Here is a 14,590-nt window from a genome sequence, read left to right on the forward strand (position 1 = left end):
CATAAAAAAGTAAATAAAAGATTTAACTATTGTCCAGCACGCAATATTTCCCTTTCAAACAATATCGGCCACTTACACATTCTCTCTCAGGAAGTTCATATCATTAAAAGAGTATACAAGATGATTTATATCATTGTCTTTTTATCTTTCTCCATTTTACTGACCATGACATAAAACCTAAAACAAACACAAAACTGCTTCCAAAGTAAAAAATAGAAACGTGTGCAGCTCTCTTTCTACTGAGGACTTGTTCACTTTGTCAAATTTAAAATGTGCCCTGTAAGGCTGTTATTACTGCATGTTCACCGGCTGTGTCGTGTGGGCCTCAGTGCTGATCTTTTTATGTGGTGGACAGAAATAGCAGTTAAAAGCAGGACTGCAACACTTTACACAGCAGTTCAAGAGCAAGACAATGTTTACACAGAGGACACAAGAGTGAGGGCTCATGATTAACGCTATCTGAACAGTACCAGACTGTTAGTGCAGGATGTTTGTTGGTAAATGAGACCTTTTAGCTCTGCTCATGTTCGACACACATGATTCGAAGGGGGCTTTGGCTGAATGCGCATTGTGATGACATCACATTACAATCTCCTGAGAATTTTGCAGTGTTAACTTTGCGATCATGAAACTGATATGATATGGAACACATGTGATTTGATATATCTAATGACAGTGATTGATATATCTATAATGATCATTCTACACATGTAGCCACAGTTCTGCTCATAAATTTACATACTCCTTGCAGAATCTGAAAATGTAAATCATATCGTAAATAAGAGGAATCATTAAAATTGCATTTTGTTTTTTATTTAGTAATGCCCTGAATAGACTATTTTACATAACAGATGTTTACATATAGTTCACAAGACACAATACTAACTGAATTTACACAAATGAAGCAGTTTACATACTTTTACATAGCAAATGTTTACATACCCTTTATTCATAATACTGTGTGTCATTACCTGGATGATCAATGACTGTTTTTAAGTTTTGTGATAGTTATTCATGAGTCCCTTGTTTGTCCTGAGCAGTTAACCTGCCTTCTGTTCTTCAGAAAAATTCTCCAGGTCCTGCACATTCTTTGCTTTTCCAGCATCTTCCGCATATTTGACCCATTTCCAACAGTGGCTATTTGATTTTGAGATCATCTTTTCACACTTAGGACAACTGAGGGAATCAAACATTCACTGATGCTCAAGAAGGCAACACACTACATTAAGAGCCAGGGGATGTAAATATTTGAACAGGATGACTGGTGTAAATTTTTATTATTTTGTCTTCTGGGAAACATGCATCTATCTTATTTAGCTTCTGAAGAGCAGTACTAAATGAAAATACTTTGAACAAAATAATAATCCCCTGGCTCTTGCTGTAAAGAATGTATAGGACCTGGAGATATATATATATATATATATATATATATATATATATATATTGGCTGAATAACATATATAAAATATCCATATAAATATGTTAAACATCAGGGAATTGTGTAATATTTATAAATATGAGATAAAATAATAATTATATTATATTATATTAGGCTGATACAGCTATTGAATATGCCCTTGCTTTGTATTAAATGATTTCTATATCATTTAGAGTCATTTCTGAGTCTTTTCTCTTTCACCAACATTGAGATGCTTCATACAACTGCATATACAATTATTATTCTGAATGTCCTTAAGTGTTCACTGGATGGAGGGATAGAAACAGAGCATCAGTGTGAGAGAAAAAAAGAAGAAAAAAGGACATGACTGATATCGGTATAAGTGCAGACTGAAAAGAATAGAATATGAGATATATGAAAGATGTAAATAGAGGGAGAAAGAAAGTATGGGGAGAGAAAGAAAAAGGATATGAGGGAAACACACAGAGAAAGACACCATGAATGAAGAGAAGGAGACAGTTCAGTACTGAGCCAGCATTAAATATTGATGGGGAGAATCTAGCAGACTCACTCTCCATCCTGCTGTCAGCTGTTAGTGATTGATCAAACGACACCATGAATCCAGTTAAATCCACACACACACACACACACACACACACACACACACACACACACACACACACACAAACACACACACACTTTCTTTGTCTCTTGCATCCTATCCTGGTGCCTTGTGTATATCTCTTCGTACTTTCTCATTTCTTGTTTTTTCTTTCTTTCAGACCTCAACATGTTTTGATCCTCTGATCCCAGAATGCTTTTTTCTCCTTTCTTTGATAGATATCCTTCAATTTCATATTCTCTCTCTCTCTGTCTGTCTGTCTGTCTCTCTCTCTCTCTCTCTCTCTCTTTAGACTGGTGGAAATAATAACAGATCCTTTAAAAGTCACCTTTATTAGTCACAGTTTTGTGTCCTCTAGCATGGCAGTGAATCACCATTCTCAAGTCCAGCCTCTACATGCTAGTCCTGCTAGATTGCTTTCAGCTACACACACATGCACACACACAATTGATATTTTAAACTTGTTATTTACTTGAATGTAAAAGTAAATCTAAATCAGAATGTTGTCATGGAATTTACCTATTTCATTCTCTTATATAAAGTATTACATTTAAAGGGGACCTATTATGTAAAATTCACTTTTACATGGTGCTTGAACATAAATGTGTGTTGGCAATGTGTGTACACAACCACCCTGTTGGCAAATTGCCTTTCCGATTGTGCTTGCTAGCAAATTCTACGGCTAAAGCAAGTAAAGTTACCATTGTCTCTGATTGTATTCACAGACCAGAGCTATGTTGTCATTTTTATTTTTAACCCGAAAACACTTACTGTCTTTATAATTCTTATATATAGGGCTGAGCACTGGTATTTACGGTGAAAGTCATATTGGTTCTCCTGATTTTTGTTGCCGTAGTGTCCAAATCACAAGCTGTAAAGGCACAACCCTCTTCTGGAAAGGGGGTGGGGTGCAGCAGCTCATTTGCATTTAAATAGACACACACGAAAACAGCGTGTTTTTGCTTCCACCCAAAAAGGGCAATTTACAGCATAGTATAATAAATGATCCGTGGGGTATTTTGAGCTGAAACTTCAGACACATTCTGGGGACACCTGAGACTTATATTACATCTTGTAAAAAGGGGCATAATAAGTCTCCTTTAAAGGATTAGAATAAGATTCATACTAGATACTAGATACTAGATAGTAAAATAAATTAACCCGCCATGAATAACACAGCATTACTGACCTCTACTGTTTTGCTATTCTCTACGAGAACAGTTCAAATTAGAAGTATGACTAACACTAGCACATCACTTATAACTATTTTGGATCATTCCTGTGCAGTTGCAACGCACTTCACTCAAATCAAATGAGACAAGTGCTGGATATGAAACATCTCAAGGGTGCAGTTTGTGTTAGACAGGTGGTGTAATGACTCAAGGATAGCCTGGCAACCAATGGTAACTTCAGCTGTGATTAAATATTGTTAGTGTTTCAGACCACACAACACACAATGCACTCAGTGAGGGACTGGGAAAGAACTCTGTAAAACTGTAAGACTGTAACATCTGTAAAAACTAAAGGAAGATATAAAAAAACATAAGGACTGCTGCTTGCACTTCTTTATGGAGATAAGACTTCTGAGATATTGACACTGAGAACTGCTGATTTAAGACAAAACAAGAACGATAAAAACCAACAGCTTGGTTTAACAGTAAAACCCAAACCTACTCAATTCTTTATTCTTTTGAATCCATTTTCAGTAGTGGAGGAAACAGAAACGCATCAAAGCTGAACTCGAGGTTGATTATAGAGTAGAGCAGGGGTTCCCAAACTACCCCATGTGGGGTCCCTTGATTTATAAATAAGGTCATGAAAGAAACTGACAATGTCCATATAAATATTACAAATATTGCTCTTATTACAAAAATGGATTTAATAATCTTACTAGAGTTTACAACAGAGTGACACTTACTTTCCAGCCTTTTGTTTCCCCGTCCCAACTTTTTTGAGACGTGTTGTGGCCATCAAATTAAAAATTACCTTATTTTTTTCTTAAAATGGTATATTTCCTCGGTTCAAACATTTGATATGTTTTCTATATTCTATTGTGAATAACATATGGGTTTATGAGATTTGCAAATCACTGCATTCTGTTTTTATTTACATTATACAGCGTTCCAACTTTTTTGGAATTGGGGTTGTATAAATGGGATACGCTCTGGATAAGGGCATCTGCCAAATGCCATAAATGTAAATGTGAATAAATGTGAACATATGTAGATTTACAAGCTTGACAGTTTCTTTGCAATTGATGGTCTCCTTTGCAAACTCTGTGTGAAGTTGCAAGCTCCCTCATCTACATTATTACCAAGTATCATGCAAATGGATTCAACAGTGGAATTGAGAAACACACCTCTGAGAAAGTGGAATTTCAAACACACCTCCTGACTTTCAAACGCTGTGTCAAGAAATGCAAGCTCACTCTTTTAACTAGACTAATAAGTGAATGCAAGTAAAATTCCTTTGGTTTTATTCATTTATTCTAAATATGCTACTCACATATGGTAAAATATTCAGATGTTACAATAGTCCTAAATTATAAATATGGAATATAAAAAATGTAAGGTAGTCAATGCTTTGGTTCTGTGTTTGCTCACTTTCTACTGGATCGGTACTTTATGTAGTTGTGTAGGTGTGAATACAATAATGTTTCCTTTATCTGCTAAGACTGGTTCAATCATTCATTCTTTCAGCATCAGTAAACTATTTATCCTGGTCAAGGTCGCAGTAGATCCAGATTGCATCCGTATCCTGGAAACAGATTTTACACAGACTTCAGATACCACTCATACACAGAGGTGTTCCCCACAGCATTAAGCTCATGCATTCTTGAGTTCCCTTTGAAAGGGAACCTCTATTTCTCCATTTGTCTACAAACAAAAAGTGTTCCAAGAAGTACCATGAAACAAGACAGAAGTTCAAACGAGGCAAAGTCAAACAAAAATATTTAGAAAAATACCAAACGCAAGTTTCATCATGACCCATCAGACCTTATTTCATGAAGGCAGTGCATAACATCTGGCGTTAGAACAATTACGTCAAAAGAATGGACTAAGGTTTGCCAAGCAATCTGGCAGAGTTAGATCAGAGATGTCAGGAAATATGTGTGGGGCAGTATATCATCTCAGGACAACTGAGAAAACACTTTCAGAGGATATGAAGGTTTGAAGGCCATTACAAAGGCAAAGGCTTTTAGCTTTACACGTAATTAGGACGTTGCAATACAAGCTTACTGGCTGGTGGTAGCTAATAAAGTTCTTGTTTAAAATTAGAGGTTATGCTCTTTTCCCTAATACTCAATGTGACAGTCACTGTGTGCATAAGAACAATTCTGTAATACCATAATGGCAGCACGTATCTTCAGAATCATCAATACTTGGACCATGTCCCAAACTGAATACTACCATACTAAATAGTATGCCAATACACCTTCCTTCTTAGGCATACTACATGGTGTGCAGTATACTGCTTGGAAGAGAGCCTTGAATTCTCACTGAATTGGAATTTACTTGGTACTTGCAGCTGTTAATCCACATGGGCAGCACAACCCACATTACAGAATGTTCTTCCACAAGTAGCTTGCAATAGAATTTTTCTACAAAACGGCTGACATTTGGTCCAGCAGCTCTAAGCTTGTGTTTTAATTTCTTCCTTCATATTTAACATAAGTCACAAATTATATGTCTTAACATCAATCTCAGAACATTGAAGTAAAATGATAAAATAAGACAGTGGTAACAAAAACAATTCACAACAAAATAACAAATGATTATCAGATTATCATTCTAATTATCATCGACTTCTATTTTATTCTTCCCTCAAGATATGCCTCATTTCTGTTATTAGCTCTTAGGGATGTGGTCTAGTGTGGGTTGGAACCAGGAAGTGAGGGGTCAGAGCGAGTGGTTCTGTAATCACTTAAATGTACACACTTGTTTCTTGTTCCCTCACTGCATATTTATTTCCCATATCACTATCACTATATTTTGATGTTTTGGCATTAGCTAGTAAGATGAATGAGATTAAAAAGGAAAACAAGATTAAAAATGGCCTAAACCAACTAGCTGATTATATTTTGAGGTCAGTAATAGATAGTTATTAAATTGTAATTAAATTGTGTGTCTATGAACTGTATAATTACTTCCTCTAAGAACAAAATGATGACAAAGATCATGTTCCCATAGTTTCTTGCAGTAGATCTAGTAACAGACGACACTGAGACTAAAAATATTATACAAACTCAATATCCTGTATATTGATCTGGCTGAGAATTGGACATTTAACACCTTACATCAGACCATCACACCCATATATAGGCCTTCCCAAAACTATTGCGACAAATTTGAAAGCAATTATATAGGACGTCTTTGCATTACAATTTCCCTTCACTGGAACTAAGGGGCCCAGTCCATACATGTTCCAGCATGACAATGTCCCTTTGCAGAAAGCAAGGTCCATGAAGACATGGTTTACCAAGGTTGGTTTGGAAGAAGCACATCAGTAGCCTGCACAAAGTTCTGACCTCAGCCCGACTGAACATCTTTAGGATGAACTGAAACTTTGACTGAGCCCCGGCCTCCTCTCCTGATATCAGTACCTACCGTACTGATGCTCTTATAGCTGAATGGGCAAATACCCACAGACACGATCCAAAATTTAGTGGAAAGACTTCCCAGAACATTGAAGGTTATTATAACAGCAAAGGGAGAGTAAATCTGGAATGGGATACCCAAAATGAACATATGGGTGTGATGGTCAGTTGTCCACAAACCTTTGGCCTTAGCATATGTCTTACTGTATGATTAGTACATCATTACTATTTTTTGTGCTCTTGTGTAATCTAGATGGCTCTATTTCACCCATGCCCCTACCTCCTCATGTGATTGCACACAATTAACAGCTTGTGACTACAGTGGAACCTACAGGTATCTCGTCCTCCAGAGTTGGGTGTAGCCTCCTCTCATCCTTATCTACCTTGATGTGTGTTTTTGTATATTACTAGCCTATATTAGGTATCACTCCCCATGTTGTTTGTTATGTTACCTCTATGAGCTTGCACCTTGTAGTTTTTACTCTCCATTCGGCAAGTGTCATTTACCTCTCAATTCTCCCTGCTGGGTTGGCTTCTCATTACTAGCTAATTGTTGATGGCTGATAATGTGCCACTTGCATGGTTGAGTGGTTTTCCATCCCCATAATACATGCTGTTCACTGTTAAACCTTCTACATTAGATAGAAGGGGAAAGGTCTCAGAATCACAAAGCCAGCATGGCCAAACAGACTGTTTATGCATCACCTGCAACCTGGTTCTCACAAAAGTTACACAGGGAGAATCATTCCCTAAGAACCCCTGGTAGGCGTCTAAGTGCCCCTCATCCACTATGAAGGTCATGCCCTAGACAGCTTCCCATCCCCAACCCTAAAGGCTCACAGAGCACGGCCCTGAAAGGTATAGACTGGCAATGGGCCACTTTACAAGTGAAAGCATTGCTCATTGGGCAGAGATTATATCAGGACAGTGGGTCCTGATTTGTTATTACACTTCCACCTCCAGCTGTCAGCATTTTCAGGGCTCAGGGCATAATCATTATCAGACCCCAACAAAGTTATTACTCTGACCTAAGAATCAATTCTATCTTAGATAAAGGTAAAATAAAAAATGTTGAGATCACAGTTTAAAACAAGGAGTTTTACCTGACTTACTTCCTTGGATAGAAAGGATGGTACTTTTTGTTCACTTCTAGATTTAAGGTGTTGAACCAGTTTCTTCTCTTTTTGTATGGTAAGCTTGTCAGATGTAGTTCAAGTCATGCAAACACAGGACTGTTCACATCAGTAAATCTTCATCCTTGTATCCCCTGGTATCCATTGGCATCAATATACTGATATATTTGTATGACTGACTCACATATATTACAGCACACTTAGTCACACAGTGAATGCTAGCCACTCCAACATGTGACAGATATTATTAGGTTTGCCAATTAAATTCAGCAAGGTGGTCATGTGCCACACTGGCATCTACAGATGATGCTAGAATTGACTATGGCAGCCACATTGGATTGCTGGAGCAGCCTAGGACTGCTGGCGCTTCAGGCTTTTCTGGGGGGGGTTTTTTGGACAAAGGTTTGGCAAGGTGAAAGTATACTTCACCAAAGTTATGTCAACATATTGCCTCTTGTGGCTCTCAGAATATACTGACTCACTAGCCTTACCACTGATTCTTACCATGTTACACATTACCATGTTACAATTTAGCAACTGATTCCTGCTGTCCAAATGGATGGCAAGGTTGGTCACCTTCAGCCAGGTCAGTCTGGCTCCTTGGACTGAACTGAGAACAACAACCTAGCAGTCCAGGATACCTGTCTGAAACAAGGGTCCCAAGCACAAGGTTCTTCTATAATCTTAGGTATGTGTATTGCTGATTCCCCATACTAAGTCTCCATCTATGTTAAAGTTATGGATGGAATATCTCTGGGGTCTCACATGCATATTACTGCCTTTCTAAAATAGGCTAGGTGCCTCCATCTACCATTATTCCCTAGGAGCCTGGCATGGGAGGTTCCCTTTGTGAATTGCTTAAGACCTGTCCTGGTGAACCTGAGACCTTGCTTAAGACCTGTCCTTGTGAACACAGGATGATCAACTGAAATCAACTTGTATTCCTTTTTTACTAGCATTCACTTTATTAAAACAAGTGGGAATTGCATGCCTTAGTGATACACTTAGCTCATATTCATTGCTGGTCAAATGACTCTGGGATGACCTTGTGGTTTAAACTGGGATTACTGCCCAAAGTCAAATCACCCAACTTTGTGATCAGTTAATTGAGCTTGCAGATTTCATTGAAAATTAGCCCTATGATATTATGTGGATCAGATGGATCAGATGGTAGCCACCCTATCCTCAGACTAATTGTTCATCCATCATGCAGAAAAGTCATAAGGAGCTCCCTTGTCTAAACAGAGACAAGCATACTGGGTGGTGGATGTCATCACCATGGCCTACACATGGGTTAGTCACTCAGCCCCTATTGTGAAATGCCATCCTATGAGGAGCTTCTTCTCCTCATCGACATTATTTAGAGGCATGCCACTCTAGGAGGTCTGAGATGCTGTTTCCTGGGCCTTGGCATACAACTTATCTGGGTGCTCCAAGGTTAACATCACCTCTCCCAGGCATATGAGTTCAGTGGTCATCTCTGAGCACAGTGCCCTGTTACTCATAACATTGTTGTCATAGATTTTCCAGATGATTCTAGCTGCAGCTGATTGTAAGCAGGGGGGGAATAGTATGCTAGTTACATTGTATAGTTAACTTATCTTTGACATAAGTCTGTCCCTTATTCTAGATACTTCACATATTGCATTTTAGAATGCACACTTGTACTGTATAATGACATAATTATGTATTGTTATGTATAATTACAATACATTTGCCTTTAAACTTCAACAGCTTTAAACTTTAGTGATATAGAGGGATTAAGTGTGAAAATGTAAATCGAATTAATAATAATATGAATATAAATCTGTGCAATGCCTATACATGAATTATTCAATGTCAAAACTAAAACCAAAACAACCAATTGAAACTGTCAGAGAGCCACAATAAATGATAAGTGCCCTTCTATACACATCCTACATGAAATCAACACTGAGAGAAGTCAAATCTGTGATTTCTGAAGCCTTTCAATGCTCTTCAAATATTCCATATTCCCACAGTTTCATGCATGAATGGCAAAAGTTTCACCCTGAATGATGTGACAGTGATATATCTACAGAGTACTCCAAGCTGATTTAAAAGTAATGTATCAGAAAAATAAAATGAATATTTAATGCCAAAAATTACATATGTATACGCTAAAACATGGCACTACATATGAATCAGTCTGTGTCCAGCATTAGTAACACTAATTTACACATTTTGCAGTTATAAAGATGTCTGACTCCAGCGTTAATGTGTCTGATTAATATACACTCAATTAATCACTGTGATTGAGGGCATCTTGAAAAGACCAGGATTCACTTTATGACATCCAATAGTGGATGACGTTTTTACAAGTATAACAATTTCATCCCATAAGTCTAGTAGCTAATGGTTCATTTTCCTCTATAAATCATGTGTTATTTTATCACAGCTGGAAGGATTCCTGGCGTCATCTTGCATGGCACATGTTGGAAGCAGACCACTAATAATCCAGCGGGGCATCAGTACAGGGGTCAGGTGACTCTCTCTCTCTCTCTCGCTCTCGCTCTCTCTCTCTCTCTCTCTCTGTGTGTGTGTGTGTGTGTGTGTGTGTGTGTGTGTGTGTGTGTGTGACTGCTACAAAAGGACTATGGTCCAGTTTTCCAAAGGCACTACTGTACTAAGCTCACTGGACCTTTTCTAGGAATGTCAGAGTTTATCAGACAGTCACAGTGAGAGTCATACTTTATCATCATATTTAGCACATTTAACATAGTCAGATTTATTTGTGTACGGTACCAACACTGGTTTCTCACTATATCACACCTTAACCTCAAGCATTTGCAGTAGTTGCCACCATATGTCCTTTAAACCATCTCTCCATAAACACACACAACAGGTTCAAATCTGTGAATTCCATGTGCACTGTGATCAAACAATCAAGAATAAATATTAATAACAAACAAAAGAAGTGAAATATTTAATAAAGAGTACGCTGCTAGAACATAGAATTACCTCTTCCGTTCATTTCAGCTGTCTCATAAGTATACTGCAAGTGCTTTGTCAAATTATAGGCATTTGCACCGTCTGACCAAGCCATACTATTTTCTTTTTTTTTTTTTTTCAGAATTGCAAATCCTTACTTCCAAGAATTCACTCCTGTGTGTTGGCATATTGCAAAGCAGCACAATGGGCTAATTTGCTCATTTGGTGCAGCAAACTTAATCTGTTAGAGAACTTGCTTCTCCTAAAGCATCATGTGTTCTGCCTCACTTGTAAATATGTGGATCGAAGTGTCTATGAAATAATAAACGTCAGTGATAAGAGTTTCGAAGCGTAAAATCAGCCACTTAGGTGCATTAAATTCAACACGCTCCTCCGGCATACAGTATAACATTCATTTATAATTCTATTGAGGTTTTACAAAAGCCTCCACCAACAGGGCTGTTTTGTGCGCTGCGTCCGTTAGTTTAACGCTTCAGACTTGCAACAGAGAGTTGGACAGCTTCCTGACACACTCACCGGAGATCTGCGCCTGCGGAACGCCGCTCATGCCGAAGCCCTTGGAGCTGTAGAATTGTCGGAAAGCCGCGCAGCTCCGGGATTTACCGCTCGCGCTCTCTGCGCTCACCGCTCCGGCCAGGACGCACAGCACGAAAGCTAGGCGCACATCCATCCCGCACTTCAGATCCGACAAGAACACAATGAAACGGACGCGCTTAGTGTAAATTCTTGTCCGTCTGAAGAGGTCCACGCGTTCAAATTGACGTTCAAGTTGTCTTTCAAGTGCTGCTTTTTGTTGCAAAACTGAGATGCACTGGGTGGAAAAAACGCCTACGCTGCCGGTCTGGTGATCAACTGCCTTTACTCCGTGCCTGTTATTTGACTACACTTGCTCACCCGCTCCGGTATCTTTATTTAGAGAGGTCTTCAATAACGTATTAAACATGAAACTGAATAACGAAACTGTTTCGTTGTTGGTCCGGTCCAGAGTCAGTGTGCTGCTTCCCCTGCGCTCTTGGGCCGGACAAATGCTTAGACAACTCACCGTCAGCCGGGAAAGCAGGGGGCATCGAGCTCGCGCGCCTCTAGAGGACGTAATACTAAAACCTCTTCTGTATGAGCCAAAAGCCAAAAAGAGCGGATTTAGCTTCCAGCTTCCGGTGCCATAGACGCGCTCACACCGCCCCGGACACACTGCTCTCTAGAGATCCCTATAGATATATTGACCTTGGGTATTTAAAAATAATCAACACATAGCCTACGCGCATATAGGTTTTGAGTTAAATGCAAAATACAGAAATCTGGTTTGGACGTAATAGCCTACGTGCATGTTTAAATCTCTCTCTCTCTCTCTCTCTCTCTCTCTCTCTCTCTCTCTCTCTCTCTCATCCTTTTTTCTTCCCTATAAATTCCCCTTCACCAATAATAACTCTAAATGAAGGATACCTTTACCTTTTTTATTCAATTTATTAGTCCAAAAGCTAATTGAAGGTACAGCAGTGGTTTTAGCGTGCAATTATGTACATTAAATCATCATTATACTACATGCATTACCATGTACTCTAGAGGGTACCACCACAGAGACAAAGAAATGAACAGTACACAGTTTGTTTTATATATCTCAGACTGTATATGCTCATTTCTACTTTCTTTCTTTCTTTCTTTCTTGTATTATTCCTGTAAACTTTAAGAGACAACACAAAGTTATACCATACCACATTAATCTTAATAAATTACTGTAAATGAAACAGCCTTCAAATGCTCAATAAATAAACAAATAAATAAATGAATGGATAATAAGAATTTATTTCCTCCAGAATTACTAACACCCATCATAGAACTGAACACAAATTATAGTATAAATATATATATTTTTTAAAGATGTTTTTTTTTTTTTTTATTGGAGTATTTTCTATCAGATATACATGTACAACACCCCTAAAGAATATTTTTATTGTAATTCTTGGAAGGCTTTCTTTCATTTGTCCCCAGTAACTGTTACCCTTGATTACCTTTAACATTACTGTTTCCCTGGGGTATAAATATGAGGTTCTACACATGTAAATTCCCTTTGTTATCCGTTTCCACAGGGAAATTAATTTAAGATACAGATGGTTGTTATATAATGAATATTTAAAAATATATATATATATTTAAGCATTAAATACAATTGCAGCCATAACAATAAGCTTCACATGCTTAAAATTTCCTACATGGAAGAGTGAACCAAGATCTCTCTACAGGTGACTCCAACCTCCAAGTCTCGCCAGGACACTGATTGATTGATAAAGTTGATTTTACCACATTTTACCATCATTTTGCACTGATTTAGTCACAGGTCATATCCTGTGACAGGATTCAAAGGTGCCAAACATGACTAAGAAAGCCATTTGCTGCTTAGTTCTATTAATGTCTCTGTGATTGTGAACAATGCCTACAGCAGTCTGCTGGACAAATCAGACAGTAAACACTGCATTACCATAAAAGATTCCAAGACAACAGTTAGGCTCATAATTGTAATAAGAGCAGAAATAATACAGATCTTTTTATAATGATGAAAAGTGTGTGTGTGTGTGTGTGTGTGTTGCACTCTTAATGACGCACTTTAAAGCTGAAGATAAACACATAGGCATACATTTCTAGAACAACACAGGTGTACTGGTGGCAAGAATGTTTGTGTGAGAATCATGTCCATATGTGTGTTCATGAAACTGTTTCAGCTGTTTCAGAAAACAAAATATCACTTTGAAAAGAAAAAAGAAAACATCTTAAGGCTCTGGAATGATTTGCTCTGTAACCACAAATGCTTTTAACAACTATCCATGAGTCCTTCACAGCTCAAAACTCACTTTTTGCAAAAATATTTGACATAGTATTTTAAGAAGTAGTGATGCAAGTGTGCATTAATGCTCAATGCAGAATTAATGCAGACTCATCTGAGTCTTTCAGTTGAATTAGGGTCACCCATAAGTTTAGGCCCACTAAAAGTGGGACAATATGAAAAATCTTAATCTTTTAATTGGTTTAAGCATTTCTTAAGTGTTTAAAATTATATATTAGATTTAGTTTCTTGTATAACTAGAATAATCAAAAGGAATGCCTGAGTCAATTGCACAATAAATGCGCCATACTGAACAGAACAATAAGGGTTAATCATATTGCAAAGCCAGGGGAGCAAAGTGGAGCAGCAGGTAGTGTTGCTGTTCGCAGCACCAGGGTCCTCAACTTGATCCTGAGCTCAGGTTACAGTCTGCATATCTGTGTAGGTTCCTACCCAAAATATGACAGTAGATGGAATAGCTGTGCTAATTTTATTTTTCAAGAGGGTAGTAAAAGTGTAATCATTTTCAGAACTGGGAATTCCACACTACCACACTCCTAGGAGGTAATAGAAAGCCAATATAGTAAGTCACCTATGGTTTGCATACTATTTTCAGGCCATATTAGCCTAAATTACCGTGCTTTTTTAACTTACCATTTAGTATGGTAAAAAGCTATTTTTGACATTTGGAACAAGGCCTTCCCCCCTCCATCTGGCCTTGTGGGTGGTTACGAGACACAACAACAGCTGATTCATCTAAACCTTTGATTGGTCATCAGTGCATGGGCAGCATGGACACTGACTCACCCAAGCCCACTCAGCTGGTCATGAGAGTGTGGGCATTCACAGAGACTGTGCTGTCAGGAAACAACTACATATAGCCAATGGCAGCAGTACACACATTTATCACTTTTATCATGTGATTTAAAGAAACTGAAATTGCTGAAACAGTCTTAAGATTTTAATTTGACTGTATAAAACCAGTGGAAAGTACACATAATATTGGAAGATGTAAGAAAGTAGTACCTCACTTGGCTTCTAGGTTGTGAGC

The 14,590-nt window shown here is 38.0% G+C and overlaps 1 protein-coding gene across 1 annotated transcript in view; it reads right to left on the minus strand.

Annotated features, from left to right (window-relative positions):
* gpc1b (glypican 1b) overlaps nucleotides 1-11,817 on the minus strand; it is a 140,767-nt gene extending 128,950 nt beyond the window's left edge. Inside the window, exon 1 of the mRNA XM_017496228.3 lies at nucleotides 11,238-11,817. Within this exon, the coding sequence (XP_017351717.1) occupies nucleotides 11,238-11,391 (154 nt within the window). The 5' untranslated portion in view covers nucleotides 11,392-11,817. The remainder of the gene's footprint in view (nucleotides 1-11,237) is intronic.
* Nucleotides 11,818-14,590: the final 2,773 nt, after the last annotated feature.

The sequence above is a fragment of the Ictalurus punctatus genome, chromosome 20 (genome assembly GCF_001660625.3).
Source record: "Ictalurus punctatus breed USDA103 chromosome 20, Coco_2.0, whole genome shotgun sequence".
Classification (NCBI taxonomy): Eukaryota; Metazoa; Chordata; class Actinopteri; order Siluriformes; family Ictaluridae; genus Ictalurus; species Ictalurus punctatus.